At 46.8% G+C, this 23463-nt stretch overlaps 1 protein-coding gene across 1 annotated transcript in view; it reads right to left on the bottom strand.

The window, feature by feature from the left end:
- The window catches only part of LOC146817857 (amine sulfotransferase-like), a 627446-nt gene extending 604672 nt beyond the window's left edge, over positions 1–22774 (bottom strand). The window contains exons 1-2 of the mRNA XM_085611340.1: positions 22615–22774; positions 1747–1914 (exon numbers count right to left, since the gene is read on the bottom strand). Coding sequence (XP_085467466.1) covers positions 1747–1903 — 157 coding nt within the window. The 5' untranslated portion in view covers positions 1904–1914; positions 22615–22774. The remainder of the gene's footprint in view (positions 1–1746; positions 1915–22614) is intronic.
- Positions 22775–23463: the final 689 nt, after the last annotated feature.

The raw sequence follows: 23463 nt of genomic DNA, 5'->3' as shown, positions 1-23463 counted from the left end.
ACAAAAGGAAAAAAGAAAATGGAGAAAAAAATGTCAGTGATCTAAAAATGTAATGATATATTTGAAAAATGCTGGTGGGATTGAATTGTGCGATAAGGTTAGAAATGAGGATATGTGGTAAACTTAATAATATAGGTAAACACATGATATCCCGTTTCAAGAAATAACAGGACATTGCACTAGTCACTTTTAGCAACCAAGTAGAAATTAGAGATATTATTGCAAGATTGCAATGAGTCATGATAGAATATACACAAATTGGCGGTGAGGATTAACAAGCCTAAGAGAGTAAGCCACGCTCTAGTAGCCAACTGGGCATGAACATAGTGAAAGGACATGTTAATTAGGACTGGGGATGCACACTGTGGTGCAAATGGAGGCCCAGTAGAAGGGTAAGCTGAATCGTGTTGTGAATATTGAATGAAGACTTAGGGGTTTATTACGATGGCGGGCGGATCGCCACCGCCGGGCTGGTGGTTGCCTCCGCACCGCGATCGTAACCTTGAAAACTGCCAATCAGATTATGATGGCAGTGTTGACCGCGGCAGTGTGAAAATCCATCCGCCAGTTTTCCTCTGGTATTTATAACAAACAAGAGCCACCCATATGTCCCTCTGAACTGGGTATTACTGTTAAGTAAGGAAAATGTTCACAAGGAACTTATTCAAAATAATCCATTTACAATATGGAGTAGAGATATACTCCCAACTGATTTAATCAAACAACAAAAAAATATATTATATTATATTTTTCAGGCACATAAGAAAGATAGTGAAAAGAAGTTTCTTATGTGCCTGAAAAATATAATATGTTTGTGATACAATTTTGAATTGTGTAATAAATTGTTTTTACTTCGGCTGAAGTAAATAAGCTCTCCAGGCTAACTAAGTAATTGTTTTCTTTGGCAAAGTGAAATAATCTTTTGTAAAAATAATATATTTTTTTGTTGTTTGATTAAATCAGTTGGGAGTATATCTCTACTCCATATTGTAAATGGATTATTTTGAATAAGTTCCTTGTGAACATTTTCCTTACTTAACAATTTTCCTCTGGTAGCAATCCGCCCGCTGGCCTGGCGGAGGGAGCTGGACTGCTAAAATGGTGCCGGTGCCTAGCTTTTTCCGCCGTCCGGATTAGGATGCATGCGGAAGCCAGCTTTTCCGCGGTGATCTCTCCGTTATGGAAAGGCTGGCAGGGATTGTGTTTGGGGGCCAACTGCGGGCTCCCCTCGTGTTGGGCGGTGTGGGTGCACTGCGGGTACCCCTGGTACAGTGCAGTGCCTGCCACGTATTGCAGTGAAATGCACAACATGCTTGTTTTCGTGATGCAACGGTGCTGCTGCCAGCACCGCCTGCCACAATGTTAAAGCTGCGGGAACTGACCGCTGCGGCGGCGGTCACATCATAATAGTATGGGCGAGACCACCGCACGCATGGCGGTCGGACACAATCTCCGCTACGGTGGAGGCCGGAAAAAATCTGACTGCCATCGTAATGAGCTCCTTAATCTTCAAAGAAAAAATGAAATGAAGAAAATGAAAAATTTACGAAAAATCAAATAAAGCGTGAATATCAGACCTATGAAAACCGGCATCTGTGGAGCTTACGTTGTGCCGTATGGTGAGTCATGGAGAGTGAAGGCATCTGTTGTAAATATATAGATATATATACATACATAAATACATACAGGTTTGGAGACAACTGTAAATGCTTGCAATAATCAACAACAATGAGAATTTGGTCTTACCAGATTTTGGATATGTGATTAGAAATACATCAGTGTCCCTGATTGGAAAGTGCTCTAGAGAATCTATTTCTTCTGGCGTAATCACCCCTTCCAAAAAATAGGTTCCTCTGTGTAGAAATAGTTTGGCCATAGATGGCCTTGCTGTGCCCTCATCCATAATTCAAGGAGCTGAAATAGAAACAGAAAGTAATTTTAACTGAGTTTTAACATACCGAAGACTTTGTTGTACAGATATTCAAAGCGCGCATCATGTAAACAGGATAATTGTAAATAGAGAGCTGTCATTACATCAGTTAAGTTGTGTGCATAGATAAGCACAAGCACTTGTGTTTACCATATAAGCCTTTTTAAGACACAAAATGCATTTAGTTTTCCAGCACAAATTTAATTTTCAAAATTGGTGTGTCCTGGAAACAGCCGTAGCCATAGGTGATCAGAATTCTGGAATATTTATAGGGGTGGGCAAAGAATTCCGCTCTGCGGCGGAGTTCGCAATGTTTTGCCCACTCCCCGCTGAGTTCCGCAAACTCAGTGACTGAGTGACGCGGAGCTGAGTTTTTTCTCTTGCCCGGCTCGCCAATGTTAAGTTGGCAAGCACGTGTGAGAAAAATTGCATGCTAGACCTCCTCCCGGTGAGATTTCTCAACGCGGGCGTCCACGGCAGGTCGCGACCCCTCACACTGGGAAATCTGCTGCTCGCATTGAGGAAGCTGATGCTTGAGTAGAATATCTACTTCAGCAGCACAAAGATGCAGCACCCTATGGCGTGACACATAGTGCTGTTCGCAGTTATTTTACAGCGTGGGACAAACTCCCAGCGCTATAAAATAAATGCAAGCAGTGCTACTTACCACACTCTGTGGCTCTCAGAACTCCGCGGAGCATGGCAGAGTTTTTTTGGCATTTCGTGGAGTTCGGCAGAGCAGAACTCAGCAAACTCTGCCCAGGCCTATATATTTCCTGTGTATGACGCCTTTTCCACTGCTCTTCTAGAAACTTTAAGGCCTTCATTAGGAGGTGCTAGCTATTGGATGTGATGACTGTCACATTAGATTAAAAGTGACACTATTTAAATGGTGCAAAAACTGTTGCCTTTCACAAGTTTTGGGGGAATAATGTGGATGTTGATATTTACTGCAAAAAAATCTCCCTGGTCTGGCAAATACTGCCCATTTCCCCCCAATAAATATCAGCAGGTTTGACATGTTGATATTTATCACAAACTCATAATTGCGATAGCAGGACTGTGTTGTAGCAAGACTTACTGCACACATCCCATTTACCAGAACGCTCTAAATGAAGGCCTAGGAGGTCTGCTCACAAATGGAATCAGCACAAATGGGCAACAAGCAGAAAATTACGTCTATTCAAGGTTGGACAGGCCATTCTGTCTGTTCTAGCATTTTCCCACTGTGCCGCAAAGCTAGGTGGCTGCTTTCAGAGCAGAATTGTTGGTATATCTCAACTAAGGGAGTCCCCAAAAGCCCTTTCTAGTTGTAGCAACCTGGAATGTGAGGATAGTTTAAGCATATTTATATAAGGGCCGGTTTTTTAAACCCACCATCATTGAAGCAAAACATATTAACATCAATGAGTGCCATTAGAAGAACTGCACCATCTGAAACTGATGTTAACTATCCCAGAAATTAACACCAACTGTAGACTATTCTCAAAAGGGCTCATCACATACCTGTCTTCTGCAACTTGTGACAATCATGAAGTTAACAGCCCAAAATACTCCAGGATTACTAGTAAATGTTTCCCAATACAGGGCCTGGCTAGGGTAATAAAACAGTAGCTTTTATTTCAAATATGCTTTATTCCATCACTAGTATCATAAAAGCAGTGTACAGCAAACATACAAAAATGTTTAAAATTATGCAGTGGTTCACATCAAGTTAAAACATGATTAAACTAGATTTTTGAGTTGCTAAATTTATAGGAGGTTATGTGATAAAAGAAGGATACTAGTAAAGGAAAAAAGTCCTGGGTGGTGATTTAAAAAAAAAAAGAAAAATGTAATAACAAGTATGTATAAAATGGTGGAAGAAGAGGCATTAAAACATCACCGAGTAGTAATATGTAAAACGTGAGTATGTAAAAACTATAGAGGAATGCTCACAAACAAAGAGAATGTAACTCAAGATAGGACATTCCTCCCAGAGGTTCGAAGTTAGTTAACTCTTCAACATATTGCAATGAATGTAAAATGGGGGAGGAACTGCGATTATTACTTGTCACTCGGCATATGGGAGCCCTTCTAAGCTTTGTGTCTAATAATCCAGACGCGACTCAGAAACTTAGCTACCCCACAAATAAAAAGCGTACTTGAGTCAGTTTTAAGAATACGCAGGGCGACCTTATAGTCATGTGTGCCCATGGATGTACCAATTGGTTTTATCCATTTGGACCTGATGATAGAATAAGACGGGCAAGCAAACAAAACGTAGGACACGCTTTCCAGCAGAGCTAGAGCACAAGATGGCCGCCGAGTAGGAGCACTTCCGTGGAGCTCCGGGTTGGGGATTACCTTATCGGTAGATATCCCTTCGACAACCTGCCATCTGACCGTAACTGCATCAGATTATTCACAAAAGACTCTCATTACATCGATTCTGAGCTTGGACGACACTTAACTGGTGCGGAATTGCTTGAATCGTTCACTGGATCGGCTAAGCCTCGATGACTCGTCTGCACCGCCGCTCTTGGCATTCTCAGCCCACTGGCTTGAGACACTCTACCCCACACTGGAGAAGTCTCCCGGCTGTGATGACTGCTTCATAGACCCGACGCTCCCGGCAAGCTCTGCCCAACGGATCGACGACCCATCACGGGAGAAGGCCCAACAAGTCCGGTCTGAACGGAGCGGTTTTGTCCTCCAGGCCTGCCACCTAGCCTGCCCGACTCTCTGCACTGATCCTCGAACCGGTCCGGCACTGCACGCCTTTGTGCCCCCACTACGAGGGTCTCTAGTCATATTCGACCGGACGCCTGGATGCTGTGGTGCGCTGCCTGCTGGGTCATCATCGCTGGTCGTGAGGTCTAGCGCCACTCTACCCTCCCACCACTCCTTCTGATAATAGGTATGCTGCCAGCCTTGCTCCTTACCCGAACCTGACGCTCCCCTGGGCCCGATCTTTCTGGGAACATCCCGGCGTGACGGGACTTGTGGTTTTTGCCTTCTGTGCCCTCCCGATGCACTTGTTTCCCTCCTGGCACGTTTGGATCCGCCAGCCTGCTGCTTCCCGTCCCTGATGCTTCTCCGAACCCGTTCACTCCAGGCTCCGTTAGTGCAACTGTACGGGGGCTGCCTTGATGCTTCCGGGCATGGATGCTCTGGAGTCTCGCTGCTGGCGAATTTCACCGTTGTTGTTGGTGATCCCTCCTCCTCCTAGAAATGCTGGTGAGTTGAGACGGGGGGGTCGGCATGCTCTGGAACAGCCTCGGTGCTTGGGACTCGGCCGTTACAGGATCCACGCTGCCCTGGACTCGCGTCGGCGTTTGCTGTAACACCCCCCTCCTCGCAGAGCAGTGCTGGCGAGTCGAGGCAAGGCACATTAACACTGAGATACGCTCCCAAACTACCTGTGCGGTATCTCCAGGTTTGATTTTTGAATTTAAATTTTTGATTTCTGACTCGAATCCATTTTGAATTTTCCCGGAGGCTGACACCCATTTTGTGCTTCCTCTACCACCATCAGAAACTGAAGAGGTACACGCGCATGACAAAGTGGTCCATGGAAATAAAAAAGTAATGGTCTTCTCTAAAAACTAGTACGGCCATTTTGGATAGGGCAGCGTACAAAAATGTTTCCTACCTGAGAAATGTTATATGGAAATTGAAAGAGGATTGGTCTATCCACAATCTGTGACGGCCATCTTGGATAGGGCAACTCACCACATTTCCTTTCACACTAAGAGTAACTGAGACCTCCATTTATGACACTCGTAAAGTGACTACTTGATTCACCTAAAATATTCTGATGCTGCTTCTCCCCCACCACTCATGAGGGCACCTCTATTTGTCCCACTGCCGAGGACTGTTGTGCAGCCCCCACCCTCCTGAACTCTCCTGTCTGGAGACCATCGCTGTGCCACCTCTGCCCTCTCCAAATGCTTCACTTTAACTATGATGCGCTACTGTTGTTCTTTTTTTATAAATCTCCTACCTGCAATTTAATATGACCTATATGCACTTTACATTACCTATACTGTTCTTACTGATGCTAGACTGCTCTAACTATAACTATATTCTAGTTCTGCTGCTCTCTCTACTAGAACTAGTACTCATACTTCCACAAGCCCCCCTTAAGACTTCTCCCACCACTCCCCCCTGCGTCCAACCCCATCCATGTATTTAACCCCTGCCTAATACTATCTAATTTAAGCACTCCAATTTGTCAATCCCCCCCTGAATCTATTTCTTGCTCTTTCTTTATCTCACTCGCCCTGTCACTCCCCGTCACTTAATCTCTCCCTATTCTACTGCCTTCAGTACATACCTCACCATCCTACGTCAACCTCCTGGCCCCTCTCTCCTCACAGTTGCCTAAATCTCTTTAAATCACTCCACCCTCCCCTCTTTTCTCCTCCATTTCCTCCAACCAACTGATCTATCATGTCCAGCCACAATCATGCTCTTAGATCTCACCTCTGTCCCGCCCTCTCCTCCAAACACCCCTCCCTCACCAAACATGCCCCCAACTCCTGGACCACGTCTTACCCTCCTAATCTTTCCAAAAATGCCAAGAAATTTTTTAAACATAAATTACTAATCCGGCATCCCGAAACCCTAATTGTTGACAACTACCACAGCCTCACGTCCCCCAGAAAAACCAACAACATTTTCTACTCCAAATGCCCCTCCAAATGGAAGAGCACCTTCTTATGCCACCTTCGCTATCTAAATTGTGCAAAATACCTTACGGTTTTAAACTATCCACTACTCATTCCCCACTTTTCCCTGGCGAAATTTACATTTGCATTCTCAAAACAGGTAACATCCTGATAAAAGCCTCCGAACACCATCTCACCATCTTTGAACACCATTTCAACACCCTATCCCACCAGTTGTCCATACCTACTTCTTTTCCCACACCGACCCAACCCCAAGACTCCTCCTGGCTCTCCCCTGACTCCCCAACGGTAACTCCTCTCCATCTTGACATACCAAACCTTAATGACATAGCCCTTTCTTTGACCTCTATTCTATCACCCTCTCCTGAACCCACCCCCTCATCACTTCTAACTCACTCACCACCCCTCAAATTACCATGCCCCCTAATGACCTTCCCCCCTCAACCCCTAATCCCATCTCAATCCCCCTTCTTCCCCCAAGCTCTCCCCTAGCTCCAACCTCTAATCCCATCACAATCCCCCCTTCTTCCCACCAAGCTCTCCCCCTAGCTACTATACCCCTTCCTGCCCCTTCTCCTCCTTCTCAGAACTACACTTCAACCCCCAACTCTGATGCTGCGTCTCCTCGCACCCCATTCACCCTCTCCCCTCCACAGGCCTCCCCCACCCCCACAGTCTCAGTATCACGCCTGTCCCCCCAGGCCCCTTGCCCTCTCCGAACACCAAACCGCCCCCCCAGCCAACTCAAACCACACCTCCTCCCCTCCTCCTGCCCCAACCACATCCCCCCAGCCTCTCACCCTCTCCTAACTCCAAACTGCCCACCCCAGGCAACTCAGACCATACCTCCTCCCCTCCTCCTGGCCCAACCACATCCCACCTCACTCTTTTAACCCAGACACTTTGCAAAATTGACTGTAATATCTCTACCTTGGTTACAGAACTTGCCCAACGTAGAGAAGACTTAGGTGCCGATTACGATCCGGTAAAAAAATTCCCCGTACGACTCGTATCCGGTCTTTTTACCGTACGAATCGTATAAGTGCCGTACAAACTGCCAATTACGATTCGCATGGGAAAAAGTCCATACGAATCGCATTGGGAATTATTCCCCACACGTCCTCGGGTCGGAAAATGTGTCCGACACGTCCACGGACGATTTACCATACAAATGTGAAAAGTGAAGTCTGACCGCGGAATCACGATCCATCCTGTGCGTCCGATGTGACAACCGTATGGAAAAACACCGTCCGCACCGAACTCCCATAGCAACCATGGAGACATGTGCCCGCATACGCGCCCGACACTCCCCCCAGCCCCCGTACGTTCGAGTCGTACCCCCACCCGTGTATGTACACCCCTGTACGTTCGAGTCGTACCCCCACCCGTGTATGTACACCCCTGTACGTGTCGAACCCCCCGTGTATGTACACCCCTGTACGTGTCGAACCCCCCGTGTATGTACACCCCTGTACGTTCGAGTCGTACCCCCACCCGTGTATGTACGGTGCATACCCCCAGCGCATGGGGGGTACGACTCGAACGTACAGGGGTGTACATACACAGGGGTTCGACACGTACAGGGGTGTACATACACGGGGGTTCGACACGTACAGGAGAGTACATACACAGGTGGGGGTACGACTCGAACGTACAGGGGTGTACATACACGGGGGTTCGACACGTACAGGGGTGTACATACACGGGGGTTCCACACGTACAGGGGTGTACATACACGGGTGGGGGTACGACTCGAACGTACAGGGGTGTACATACACGGGGGTTCGACACGTACAGGGGTGTACATACACGGGGGGTTCGACACGTACAGGGGGGTACATACATGGGGGTTCGGCGCGTACTCACGGGGGCTGGGGGGGGTACGGCGCGTACTCACAGGGGCTGGGGGTGTACGGCACGTACTCACGGGGGCTGGGGGGGGTACAGCGCGTACTCACGGGGGCTGGGGGGGTATGGCGCGTACTCACGGGGGCGGGGGGGGGGGTACGGCGCGTACCGGGCCTCCTATTTTGGTCGTTTTGCGGCGTACTTCGCTTTTCCGGCACTTTTTGGGTGCCGTAAAAATATTCCCGTCCTGACTGCTGTCGGTTCGAATCGTACTTCCTGGGTCGTGAAACGCTGCCTGACAGCGTCCCGACGTCACTTTGGGGCATTCCCGGATCACATTCGTATGTATATTTTCGTCGGACGGTGTTTTTTACGATTCGTACGGAAATGGTGTTTCCGTGCGAATCGTACTTCCATGTTTGTAAAGTTTTACAACCGGGTACGAGTCGGACGGAGAAAACACTCCGACCGACGGTTCGTACCCGGTTTTTCCAGGATCGTAATCGGCACCTAAATAAATGTCAAATACCCCTACATATCAAAAAAATCAAACCTTTTATTCCAGCGGAAGATTTCAAATCGGTTGTCCAATCTCCCAAAGTTCACCTTGCCCCCCTCAAATCTGTTCTCAACCTAGCAGCAAGGCTTACAACGGACGGTAAACGCTTCGACCACATCTCACCTGCCCTCAAGGACCTTAAATGGCTTACTATCAAAGGCAGATCCTCCTACAAAATTGCCTGCATTACGCACAAAACCCTGCACCAAAAGACCCCGCATTACCTCTCAAACAAACTCAACAAAGTGGGCTGCGCTTGCCCGCTGAGAAGCACCAACTCTCTTCTCCTCATCCCCCCTCTTCTGAAAAGACAAGCCTCTCAATCCCGCTTCTTCTCTGGAAAGTCCCACAGCATTTTGGCATGCCCTACCTACGCGAAAAACCCTCTTATGGCAACTTCAAAAAAGACCTTAAAATACACCTGCTCAACAAACATTGGGGTACATAATACCTCTCTTACTGCACTTACTATACTCTCCCTTCTCCCAAATACCCTCCCCCTCTCCCCCTCTCACCATACATCCCCCTCCCACCCCCTCATTCCCGCTGCCTCCATCCTCTCCTCATCCTAACAGCCCCCATCACACCCTTCTCACGCTCCCTACCCGCCAGCTTGATTCTGACCACTGAGCCTACCATATGTATACAGTATTATAATTTGTTACGTCAACCTTTTGGATGCTATTTCTTCTTAAACTGCCCTGCCCTTTCTTTCTCTCTCTCACCAATTACTCTATAGCACTCAATATGCTATTTTTGTTTACCATATATGATTGCTGCATTTGAAACAATTGTTCTGTATTCTTCTGAACATCATCTTAACAAGGTTAAGCGCTCTGATACCCATGGGTGGAGCCAGCGCTATATAAAACTTATAAAATGAAAATAATTAAATAAGAGCTCTGCAACAAGGGCAAGCCTCATTTCGATTTTTGTGCGGGCTCCATTTAGATGTTGTTGCATGAACCAGGAGTGTGCCTAACCTAAATTGGGTGTATAGCAGCCTATCGCGTGGGACCTGGATAATATCCAGGTAGGGCTCCAAGCCTCTACTCTGCTTGTGACTGAAAAACTCATTTGTCAACATACCCAAATTTGGTTTGCTCAGCTCGTTGGAATCAACCCATTTCCAATAAATATATTTGATCTCTGGCTTGTTAGGTGGGACTTGATTGTCCCATGATTCCGAAAGACCCAGCTTTGTCAGTGTCTTTCTAACATGGGATATCCACTTGACCCTGTGCCCCACATCTAGATTAATCACCTCATTCAGGGTAGCAGCATACTTTGCGAGCTCAGAGGTGCGCATTACGCGTGCCCAAAAAAGCAATGGACGCAACTTAGCAATATCCCTGAGTGGCCGTCTGCCCATGTCGAACATTAAGTGTGTTAGTGGTAGTGGGGTATTACGAGGGAGCATCACCAGGTCCCTCAAGAACTTGTGCTCGGATCTGCAGATATCCTCAAGGTTGTCAAAGACTCATAGCTCCGCACCATACAGTGAGGTGCTAACTGCTTTGGCTTCGTAAATTGCGAGAGCTGGAGCAACGGGCCTGCTATACGAGGACCGGTGTTCTTTACTTAATGTCCCGACTACGCGCTTGTGGTTCATGAGCATCTTCGCTAAGTGGAGCTTCCAATGCATTATGTCAGAAAGCCGGATGCCCAGATAATCAAACATGCTTACTCTCTCCAATAAAGTGTCATTTAACGTTAAGTTATTTTTAAAAGACTTGTGAGAATTAAAAACCATGAATTTTGTTTTAGTGGTGTTTATAACTAAACCCAGAGAGTCACAAAATAGTTGATATCTATTAAGCAGATTTGCAACCCAGATGGGGTTTTTGACACCAGCAGGGTGTCATTGGCAAACATGAGGGTTGGGACCTTATCGTCTGCCAGGATTGGTGCTTCGGCCGAGACCTCCTGAAGAAATCTCACCACCCCATTGACGTATAAAGAATACAGGGTGGGGGCCAAGACGCAGCCATGACGGACTCCTCTGCTAACTGGTATCTTCTCCGTAACCTCCCCTTGGGGCCCCCATCTCACTTGGGCATAGTTTTCTTTGTGCAAGCGAATTAAAAATTAAGAACTGGGGGGGAATACCCAGGTCCCTCAACGTCTGCCACAATCCTATCCTGGGTACGAGGCCAAAAGCAGTTTTCAAATCGATTAATGCAAGGTAAAGGCTACCCTTGCCATAACAACAATCTTCCAATATATAAGTAATAATCTAAAAACTTGGTTGATCGTTTTTGTGGCCCTGAACCCAGCCTGGTATTGGGAAAGGACATCCTCCTCTTCAGCCCAAGTCTGTATTCTCTGGAGGAGGACCCTGCCTACCAACTTTTGCATAGCATCGATTAAGTTTATTGGCCTATAGTTTGATGGGTCTTCCCTGTCCCCCTTTTTAAATATCGGGACCACCATCGCACCTTTCCAGGAATCTAGAATTGGGCATCTATTAGCTATAGCGTTCATCAAGAGTTGGATATAATGCAACCAGTTTTTTTGGATCAGCCAGAAAAAGGTCACCAGGAAGACCATCCGGTCCAGGTGCTTTTTCTGGGACTATTTTGGTTATTGCCATTTCAATTTCGACCATAGAAAATGGTTCTCTAGTATTCCCTACCAGAGGAATGTCTGTGGTGTCGCCTAACTCCTCCAGACTTCCGTCAATAGGAGCGGAATACAGTTTCCTGAAATGGCCATGCCATTCTTGGCTTGTGATATGGTTAGATGGAGTGGAGGGATCTCTACTATTGGCCTTACTTACTAAGGACCAAAACTGATTATTATTTTTCTCCAAGCTTGTAATTTTCAAACTCTGCCAATGGGATTCATCCCACTCAATTTTAGCATGGTGAAGGGCAACCTTATACTCCTTTCTTGCTAATTTGACCAGATTAGGATTCTTTGTCCTGATCGCTGCTGCTAGGGCTTGTCTATTTTGCCTGCATTTCTTAGTAGACCACAAATGTTGTCTTTTTCGAAGGACCTTGGATTTGATGTGATTATGAGTGGCTAAGAAGAAAATGCTCAGCTGCTCTATGGTGCGAGAATGGACTAGGGAAGCTCCTGAACAAAATTAATTGGCCAGCATGGTTGCCTGTAGCGTTAGTGTACTAGTAATGACGACTTCCCTGATGCCAGCTAGTTTTATTTCTTGGGAAGAAACCTTATGCCATTTCAGATATCTTTTACAATTCGAAGGAACGGTATCTATGATGGAAGTTGGGGCCCTACTAATCTGAGAAGAGTTTAGTGGGGCCCAAGGAGATTTTAGTGTCATACAAAACAGTATCTACAGAAATAGATCACCCATTTTGCAGTGGGAGTAATTTATTTGCTATACGTAGATAGCAAAATGTACACCTTCTCCTACATCATCTAGAAGTCACCATAGAAATGATGGATCCCATAAAAGATGACAAAATACCAATTGTGCACAGCAGACATGCCATGACACCCTTAAGGAAAGGTGCTATATTTTGTATATTAACTCTGAGCTACTTCCAAAATACAACAGGCCAATAAGCAGGAATCTCCCAATTATCCGTGAGTGTGCTCTTGCAGCATTTGATGCAGACCAGTGAGGTTTCACTTGTCATACTACACAGTTATGCTAGATAAAACAAAGGTACCAATAGCACGAATAATAAACAAAGTATATAAAGTTGAAAAACTTTGGGGGATAGTCTCAAGCACGTGTGTTAATTATCGCAAAATTAGCTTAACACAACTTTGCATATCACAGTCTATCGCTGGAAATGAACACCGTGTTAACGTTGTATTCTCAACCCAGCGGCACCATGGGATAGTGTCACGATAACGTGTCAAAAGACCACGTAAAAACAAACGCGATGCCAAAAAAACGCGAAACACGAATGCAAGAAAAGTTGCGATGATAACCAGCGATAGGCCTGCAATTCCCACGCATCATGCGGGAAAATGCACTATAAAAGCAGAACAAAAAAAATGATTAAGAAAATATAAACTGCGTAGCACCATGGATGCACCCGGACCGAGTGCAGAGTACAAGGTGAACCCCACTAGCCCCACAGACGACCAGCAAGGAACCCCGCGCTCGGGGAAGACCAAGGAGAAGAGGAATAGGAAGAGGAAGATGGTGTTCAGTCCACAGGAAAACCGGATCATTGTCACTGAGGTGATAGAACACTACCAACAACTGTTCCTCACCTTCACTGTGTCATTGGCAACACAAATAGAAATATGGCAGTCCATTGTGAACAACGTGAATGCAGTTGGCGTGTCAAGGAGGTCAATGGAGGAGGTCAAGAGGTGCTGGCATGATGTGAAAAGCCAAACCAAGCAGAAACCTGGTGCCAACAGGAAGGCAGCAACGGTGACTGGAGATGGGAGTCCTGCGCCACAGGAGGAGCTGGAGGAAATGGTGGCCACAGTTATCAGTGTGGACACAGTGCAAGGAGTTGGGAGTATGGACACAGCTCGACATGAACTGACCCAACAGCAACAGGGTGAGTAATGACCAGGGACTGGAGGGACGGGGGGAGATGGGCAAAATGGCACACATGCACAATGATGTGTAGCACACTGCACACCCACAATGACTATGGATCATGCCCCCGATCCCCGTGGCACACTGCAGCACACATACAAACACAAAGTAGGACCTCGTCCACCATGTGCCCAAAGGGGTCCCACCCCACACATCACCAATTCCACAACCAACACATGCACACATACGAAACCCAGCAAAGATGCGCATTTGTGAGCCAAACTGACAATGCAAGTGACACTACATGACGATTACCATGGCTGCAGTCCAATCATCATGACATTGTACACCCCATGACACTGAGGTGGCTGAGTGTGGACCACATCCGGAAAGGAGCAGGTCACACTCTGACACATCCACGTGCACAAACAACCCCTGACTTCAACAAGACATCTGCAGACAAACAATGCACAAGAGTACAAAAACCGTCCAAGAGCAAAAATGACCCAAGTCGCCAACATCTCAGCACCGTAAAAGCACACAAGCCAAAGGCCCCCTGCCTCAATGGGATATGGGCCATCAAAATCACACCTGCAGGGGCGACTCTCCCACAATGCAAAACACACATAGCAATGACAGCACATCCACATTGACGACAATGTGGTACAAAGTTCAACACTTTCACCATGGAACAGAGGACAAAACTGGTTCCGCTGGGTGCGTAGAAACTGGCCAATCACATCTGACATAGCAGGAAACTGTGAGATGAAAATGAACGTGTACAACCTCACATCCGTGATGTAGTTCCAATGTCCACTGACCCGCATCAAATAGTTAGCGCCTCCCAAACAGTCAAAATGTACATTGTCATGCAGTCTGTATGTAAACTTGAACAATGCATTGAAATACATGTCAACACAATGTTAAAATGCATCTCCCCTTCACATTGCCGAGGGACAATCAACACCTTCTGCAGAGCAGACCAGACAACTCATCATTGATGATGAAGAGGACCACCACAACTTCGACACCGACACCCTAAAACAGCTCATGGGCATCTTAGGCAACCCACCTCCAGGAGCAGGGCAGCCCAGCTGCATTGAGGAGACCCCACCCCCTGCACAGACCACACAGCAGGAAGCACCCACACCCACGGCTGGCTCCCAGCACTTCACCGAAGAATACATTGCCTTCCAAGGCCAGGTGTTAGAATGCCAGAAGGAGGTGGCCGAACAGGTGCGGGTGGGGTTTGACCTCATGGCAGCCCAACTAGATCACATATGTAGGTGTGTAAGTCCCATCAGGGACCACGTATACACCCCAACGGAGACCCCCAATGCGACAGAGACACACGCATTTGCACATTTACAGGACTGAACTACACCCAGAGCCACGGGATAATCATTCACACCCCCACTCTGGACTTGCGTACGCCAGCCCAGTCCACTCCTCTTACGTATTGAGTGGGGAACGACAAAGCTACACGTCCAAGGTCTCACCCACTGCCTGCGGTGACATGGTTGCGTCCGCTGTACAAAGCACAATGTAATGTGATAGGGCCCAGGGCCCTCATGCATACATTATGACCACACAGACACACTGAGATAGTTTGTGGAACTGGCTATGGGCACATGCGCCCGGCCCCTTTTATTGCCAGGGCCACATGTCCAGTGACGCCTGTTCTGGATGGGTGTGTGGTGAGTGTAAGCCAGCCCTCATGGAGTGGTTGGTGCTGGCAACAACTTGAACAGTGATCACTTTTAAAGCGGAAACAGAAAACACCAACATAACACAAACAACTGTGAAGCATCATGGTGGTAGCCGGAGCAAGTACAGAGGTCACCCAACATGCAATCAGAAGGGTCCGTGAGTTGCAGTGCACTGAGGTTGGGGCACCAGAGCAGAGCGTGCTCATGTGAAGAAATTGTCTAGGATTGTGTCCCTTCGGGATATTCCTGCTGCAGCTGCAGTGGGGTGTGTTACACCTGCATCATCTTCCTCATCATCATCACAGGTCTTCCCCACCGCCTGAGGTGACATTGCTGCTTGAGCTGTCCACAGCACAAGACTCAATCAGAAAGGGTCCATGAGTTGTGGTGCACTGAGTTAGTGGCACCTGAAGAGCTGAGCAGGGTATCAAGCTGATGAGGGCATCCACGACAGGTGTGAGCAACTCTGATAATCTGGCTGTAAGACTCTTTTGACTCTGGCAGATGTTGGTTGGAGGTGGGCCTGGCGGGGGTGGCGTGTGCATCCTGCGGTGATGCATCGTCCGGGCAGGTCAGGACTCGATTTGATGTGTGAACTCTGGTGGACCGCAGTTGAGGCCGAGGCGGAGGTCGGCGCAGGGCCACAGACACATGTCGTTGATGACCCCCAGGCCAGCGACACAGAGGCCATCCAATATTCATTTCGAAATGGTTGATGACTTGAGCTGCACAGAGTTAGTGGCCCCGGATGCACTGTGGCCGGCACAGGCACACCGCCACGGGACGGTGACTTGCGGTGCACTGAGGTAGGGCCACGAGAGCTGAGGGGGTCCTCGTCGATGTCCAAGGTGAATGTCGCGGAGTGTTCCAGGGGAAAGTGGAAGGTGTTCTTCCAGGGCATGGTGCAGAGGGCAGAACCAAGCAGAAACAGGCAATATGGAGGAGATGAATGCTACAGACTCGTCATTAACACCATGTCAGTATCAGCTACATGATGATGAAGAGAACCCCCAGGCCATATACAGACACACCACCAAAGTTCAACCAGAGAGTGTCCATGAATTTCGGGGAACAGAGTTAGTGGCACCAGAGCTGGAAGGGGATGCAGTCTGCGATGAGGCCTGTACAATGATATAAACTCTGCCATAAATAAATCACGGCTCCTTTCCAAATGTGTGACCTACTCGAACGCAGTGTAGGCCGAAGGCAGCAGTCAGCAGAGCCCACAGTCACGTGTCGTTGGCTTGCGATGCACAGAGTTAGTGGCACCAGAGCAGTTGTTGGTAATGTTCGATCACCTACGTAACGATGATCCTTCTTTCCTCCGGAATGAACCGTGTCTTCCTCTTACTCCTCTCCTTGCAGACAATGATATGAACTCTGCCATGAAGAAATCAAGACTCAGTTCCAAATGTGTGACCTACTAGAGCGTAGTGTAGGCCGAAGGCAGTAGTCAGCAAGGGACCACAGACAGGTGTCATTGCCAAGGTCGCGGGCCTCGGGCTTGGAGCTTGCACCGGCACGTCGTGGACCCACTTTGACAAACACCCGTGTCGGCAGGTGAGAAGTGAGGCCTGGGTGCCCAGGGGTGGCCAAGACGGGTCTGGGGACCAGCGGCCTGGAGTGCAGCAGGTGCACAGGATCGCTGGCACCACCGCTCACGGTGTCAGCCTCGTGGTGAGGTGAGAGGCGCCTTCCTGGCAGACATGCTGGCCATTCCGGCAGAGAACCACGCCCAGAGCAACGTGCTTTTCATTCACACCCCAACGCAGGCCTGGCGTATGCCGGGCCAGCCCACTCCGCTCACACTTGCAAGGCGGGACGTAACAAGCTACATTTTGGCAATCTTCCCCACTGGCTGAGGTTACATGGTTGCGTCCACTGTCTACTACACTCCAAACATCCTCAGCATATGTCGACATGGACATGTCTGTGGTCTGCATAATGCAATCTGTCCAGCACATCCACGTCACACTTGGCATTGTGTACATTCTCATTCATGGGTCACTTGCCTCCTTCGGACATGCCTGGTTCCCACCTCTCTCCACATTCTGCTATTGTGTGGCTGAGGTGCTATGCCATTGATGGCTTGTGTACATGGCCACCCCAGGTTACCACAGTAAGTTGTGCTGTTGTGTATGGTAGGTGGGCATGTTATTGGGCATGTTGATTGTGAGTTTGTGATGTGTGCCTTCCCAGAGTAGTGAGTTGCATGATTGTGGAGTTGAGGTGTGTGGTGTGTTCAGTTGGTACTTACCAACGTGCAATGCATTCCCATAGGTGCCAGCCTCAAAGCGCTGGTTGATGATGGACTGTCGGAAGATGAAGGAATCATGCACACTGCCTGGGTAGTTGGCTACGACATTGGTGAAGAGTCCCAGGTGGTCCACTATTGCCTGCACATTGATGGAATGTGTGTGCTTCCTGTTGCGGTAATTGTGTGCAGTGGTGGCAGGGGGCACAAGGAGTTCATGTGTGCAGTCATTTGCCCTCAACACGTGCGGGAAGCCAGCTATGGGGTAGAAGCCTTGCTTGGTCTCCAGATGTTCCTGCACAGTGTGGGGGAAGTAAAGATGCTGGGGTACCAAGCTGATGATGGCATCCAAGACAAGTGTGATGAACTTGGATAGGGCTGGCTGTGTGACTCCTCCGACTCTGGCATTTGTTGGTTGGAAGGTACCAGAGGCCAGCAGGTGCAGCACAGCCAGCAGCTTTTTCTGCGGAGGGATGTTGGTTGTCCGCTGTGTTGGTCCGTCAGCCTGTGGGCAATGATGGTCATGATGCCAAGGATGGTTGTCCTTTTGAGCCTGTAGTGGGCAATGACATCCTCTGGTGTTAAGTCTGTGAGGCTGGTGCGTTTTCTGAAGGTCCGCGGCTGTCTTTGTCTGCGCTGCCTCTGTGGTAGTTCGGGGGGGGACGGGTGGTGGTTGTTGTGGCCCTCTTGGGTGTCCGAGCTGCATGATCAGTAGCTCCATTGCATCTGTTGTTCTTCAGGTGTGGCTCTGGGCTGGGCTCCCATTCATATTGCAGGTGGTCGCCCGACTCAACACCAGGTAGGAGCAGGTGTTACATCCCTGCTGCTAACACGCCTTAGCACATGCTTTGTAATCTTATCGTCGATCTGGCTAGTCGTTGAGAAGTTTGCGAAGTGGTGTTGCCACGGCTTTTTGCACAGGAACGCCTACTCTGCATCCCATTAGCGTTAGTTGCCAGTGTCATCTGTGGCAATGTTTTTGCGGCTGCTATGGCAGGAAAACTGGTGATATGGGCTGTTTGCACCTGCTTGTGAATAGGGCGATAAATGTATTGCCACTTTGGCTGCGATAAAGTGCCGCTAATTTGGCGATAAGTCCTTGAGAATATGCTCCTGAGTTTTTTCATGTGTAGCAAAAGTGTTTAACCAAAATATAACACAAAGGGAACAAGTGGACTTATGGTTAAGGGTTGGAGGTCACTTAGCCATAGTGTCAGGTGGCTATGGATAGTTCTAGGGTTTGAATTAGGCTTAGGGTCACATCTAGATTACTCAGTGGGGTCAGTGTTGGCATTAAACTAATGTTTTCCAAACTGGTGGGTTGTGATCCGATTTTTGGTGAGATGTGAAAGTCCAAGCAAATAATAAAGATGGCTTTAAATTCTGTATTTAATTTGTCACACTTGCTGAGCTTCAAAGACAGAGGTTAAATACCAGGCTATGTCTTCTGACAAATTGCTGCTTATTTTTTTAACATGAGGGTTGGTGTTTGCAGACTCCTCTCACCTTGCAGTCAGAGAAAGAATATTAAAGTGAATCCACAATTTCTGTCCAGATGATGACCTCAGAAAGTGAGTATTGATGTTGACCTCAGAAAGTGAGTATTGATGTTGAAACATCATTGACATTGCAACTAGCAGACTAGGACTATTCTGAGAATTATAAATCTCTAATCCAGCTGACCTGCTAGACCTTTGTCGTTTGTTGATCTTCGCCCATACGCCCTTGCAATATCATTGTTGTTATCTGTTTTATGTGTGATCACTGGGGACACGAAGCACCTTTGCTCTTTTGTCCTTTTTTGGGTGATGATCATAAATTCTAGGAATTATTAAATACAATGCTAAAGTCGTGGAGGATAGCTGATGATTTTTATTCCATTAGCTGTTGCAGTAATCACATTGTTTTTGAAAATGTTAAATGATCTGCATTGATTGCATGTAGTAATGCTACCTACTATATTTCGAGCATGATTTGGTGACCCAATGTTTCTTATAATCATATTTATCAACATTCCTTTTAGCATATTGATGTCTCTTGTACTTGTTTACAGTTGTACTTCAAGTCTCAATTTAGTGCTCATATTGATAGTATGGAATGCTTAAATCAAGTGCTATAGAGCAAGCTCTAACAAACTGTTTTTCTGTGATTGATTATGTAGTATCCACAAAGAAATGTGTGTCTTGTCACTTAATATATCCCCACAATGGCAGCAATTTTATGGATTAACAAAATGATGAGCCCATCACGTCAGAATTAGAACACATAATCTGATGGTCAATAAAACATCTGGAGCAGGTGTTCAACCCACTAAGTTATCCTTCTGCCACAGTATACAGTAATGTAACTTAGGTCTTTAGAGGTTATTTTACATGCCTCTTGGCCTCTCTGCTGACATAAATTCTCTTGTCACTTAATATCTCCCCACAATGGCAGCAATTTTATGTATTAACAAAATGATGAGCCCATCGTGTCAGATTTAGAACACATAATCTGACAATCACTAAAACATATGGAGCAGGTGTTCAACCCACTGAGCTATCTGTCCACCACAGTATACAGTAATGTAAATTAGGTCTTTAGAGGTTATTTTATATGCCTCTTGGCCTCTCTGCTGAGATTCAATTAGCACCATACTGTGTGGTTTAGTACACGCTCTGTACTCAAGTATTCTTAGGACTTGTTCACTGGCCTGTCTTCTTTGCCCTTGTGCATGCAGTCCTTCCCTTCAGTGTAAAAGCTTGTGGACAGTAAAGAGGCAAACTACTGTTTACTGGTCTCGGAACAGGTTAAAGGCCATCCCTGGATGCTCCTGACATAGACGGCCTAGTAGAAACCGCAGAGCCTCTCATCCCTGCCTTTTCTTCAACAGCAACACCCCCATGGGATCGTGGAAAGTCTGGGACATTCAGCTTGGAGTAAAACTTCTGTCATGATTAGTGCACACAGATATCAGCACTATACATACAGACCTTCCTAAACTCTTGCACTGACACACATAATCAAAATTCCTGAGTTCCAGGATGAATAGTAGTGTTTGAGTTTGGTGATTGTAGATCCTGGTTAGATCGATGCCATCAAAGCTTCTCTACTAGAACAGAAGGATGAGCTCCTTGACAAATTAAGGGATCTGCTTTTCGGTCCTTGGTGCCAAAGGGCACCATAACTACTATATGTCGTAACATATGTGGAGGTCCTCTGTCACCTATAATGATCATGTTTTCATGATATTTATACTGCTGCTCTCTGAGTACTGTCCAGGTGCAGTCTATCTGCCATTGGACCCAGTGCTCTCTACATAATTGAGTAGTAGCACTTCTGTCTGAACTTATAGATGTGTCAAGCTCTGGTGTCTGCGACCTGTGCTTTTTATAACCTTTGATGGCCCATGTTAGCTTGCATAAACCTATTTGTAAACAGCACTGATAGTTGTAGTGCTTTAGACAATTCTTTGAGGAGAATATGTTAAAAAAAAAATCAAAATGTATTTTTATAGTATACTTGGGAAGGGGTGGGCGGGTGAGTATCAGTACCCCTGTGGAAAGTAAAGCTTGTGTAACACACAGCAAAAGTACCGGAATATTTCATTGGTGACCATCCTTTCTTACTATATGAATATTACCTAAATTATGTCAAAATGGTGCTGAAATGCAATTTTTGCCAGTTTTTTAAAACTTTTCCTGGGAAAGCCCAACTGAACCATACAGGAAGGCGGGTTTGCTCCAGTTCAAGGAATGTATTTGTACAAGACCAATTTCAGAGTTGAACAACCACCACCGCTTAACATTGTGATGTAATGTTTGTAAACATTATTATTAATGTTCTTTGTTTCGCTCGTTTTCCAAATACTTTAAATAGTCTGTTCATGGAAACTGAGGCAGCTTAACAGTTTTTAATGACTAACATTTTGCTTGTGGTGGGCAAAGTCTCTTTCCAGGATGGCTTCTGAATTCACCAAATAGATCCTATCATAAGCCGAAGATAACACATTTCAACGAAAATACTCACTAGCGGACAGAACGATAAATCAAACAATAAAATGCATATAGTGAGAGATGTTTGCTCCTCTGAAACCACCTATTTGTATAATTATTAAAAGAGTAGTGTCAAAGCCGTGACTGCCATCTGGGCTGTTAAGCTGGACCTATGGTGGTGTAAATTAATACTTTTCCGAAGTCCTCTGAGTGCCTATTTCATTGAAGAGTGGGGTCACAAGCTCTGGCAGACACAAATGCTTCGAAGCCAGACTTAAGAACCGGACAATTGTATTTGCAATACTTTTTTCTGTACATGTGATAGAGAGTAGAGCATACAAAGCTTACACCTGGGCAAACATGGCACACAACAAGCAACGTTATTTTTCTGTATCTACATAATGAGAATTGGTGAATACAATGTATTCACTTCTCAAAGGTGGACCTATGAAAGTCAGCACTAGAGAAAGTATTGCCACTACAATGTTGTGTAGAAGTAATAACGGGCTTTACCGGTAGAGTGGGCTGCCCGTCAGTCCAACAGAGGGCCTTGCTGCCCCCTAGCTGCAGATGACTGCCTGCCAAATCTAGGGATCCCTTCTGGCTTCCAGGGGATTGTTCTGGCTAAAGATGTGGCGGGGGTACTTTCCGCAGAACTGTAATACTGGGTGGGCCACCATGTCACTGCTGTTCGTTATTATTTTTATTTATGAGAGACACACTCCCGAAACGCCGTTTGTTTGCAAGAAACAAATATCAATGGCTATAGCAAATGGGCAATTTTCTTCTCGAAGCGCGGGGTAATTGCGGTTGTGTTTGCTTACAATACTGCATTCTGAGCTATTTCTTACGTTGATTTAATTGCATTAAAGTACAGAGTCTGTTTCCCTCCTTAAATTACGAGGTAAATATAGTATAAACTTAATTCATTTTTAGGATCACAAAGGCATCCTCAACTAGGGAGCAGCCCACCCTCAATAAACCGCGAGAAATCTCTACCAGTTATGCTTTCTCCTTCCTTTCGGCTTGAGCACTAGTCTTACTCTCCTCGAGCTTTTCCTCACAAAGGGGCCCACAGTGCTTTCCAATTAGCTCCAGCTCGCTCCCTCCAGTGAGATCACCCTGTGACCTCGCGCCGCGTGTGTACTGTTAAATCAGTCGTTTTAAAGATAATATTGCCTTACCCTGGCCCAGCAGGTACAGATTCCTCGTGCAGGCGCTGGTGACTTCGTACCGAACGGAGACCAAAGCACAGAAAAGCGATTCACAGCGCTACCTGAGCAGCACGGTTTGTATGCCAGCGAGCCGCTCTTTACTTATCACAGAAACTGTCCTCACGAAAAGGTTAGCCAGATGTGCGCACGTGACTTTCTACTGCTATCTTTGGACTACCTTTGGCCAGGCCTCCCTTGCGATATCATTATGTGTAATATTCCCTCATCTGTGAGTCACCTTCGGCCGCAGCGTAGTTGTCGATAGCGTACCAGGCCATGTGCAATGGTAACTAGGGTGACATTGGTGCAAATTCAGGACGGTGTGTGTAAAAATTCAGGACAAAGGGTCAAAATTCAGGACACAAATTCAGGACAGGAGGTCAAAATTCAGGACAAAACTTCAGGACAATAGGTAAGTTTTACAGACACATCAGAGGAGGTCGCACAATAGTATATAAGTAAGCCCAGCCATATCCAAACATATTCAACCATTTTCAAACCTATCCATCATGTATCCTTCCATCTATCATTTCACTCATCCATACCTTCATCCATCCTTTCAGCCATCCATCCACCCTTTTACCCTATCCATCTGTACACTCATCCATCCACTCTTCCACCCATCCATCTATTCACTCATCCGTCCAGCCATTTACCCTTTCACCCATCCAGCCATTCTTTCACTTACTCATCCATCCACCCAGTCACTCATCCTTCCACCCATCCACCCTTTCAGTCATCCATCCATCCTCCCTTTCTCTCTCCATCAACACTTTCACTTAGCCATCCTTCCTTCCATCCACCCACACATCCATCTAC

The sequence above is a fragment of the Triturus cristatus genome, chromosome 6, assembly GCF_964204655.1.
Source record: "Triturus cristatus chromosome 6, aTriCri1.1, whole genome shotgun sequence".
Classification (NCBI taxonomy): Eukaryota; Metazoa; Chordata; class Amphibia; order Caudata; family Salamandridae; genus Triturus; species Triturus cristatus.
Note: the sequence above shows the minus strand (reverse complement) of the source record. Positions and strands in the feature narration are given on the sequence as shown.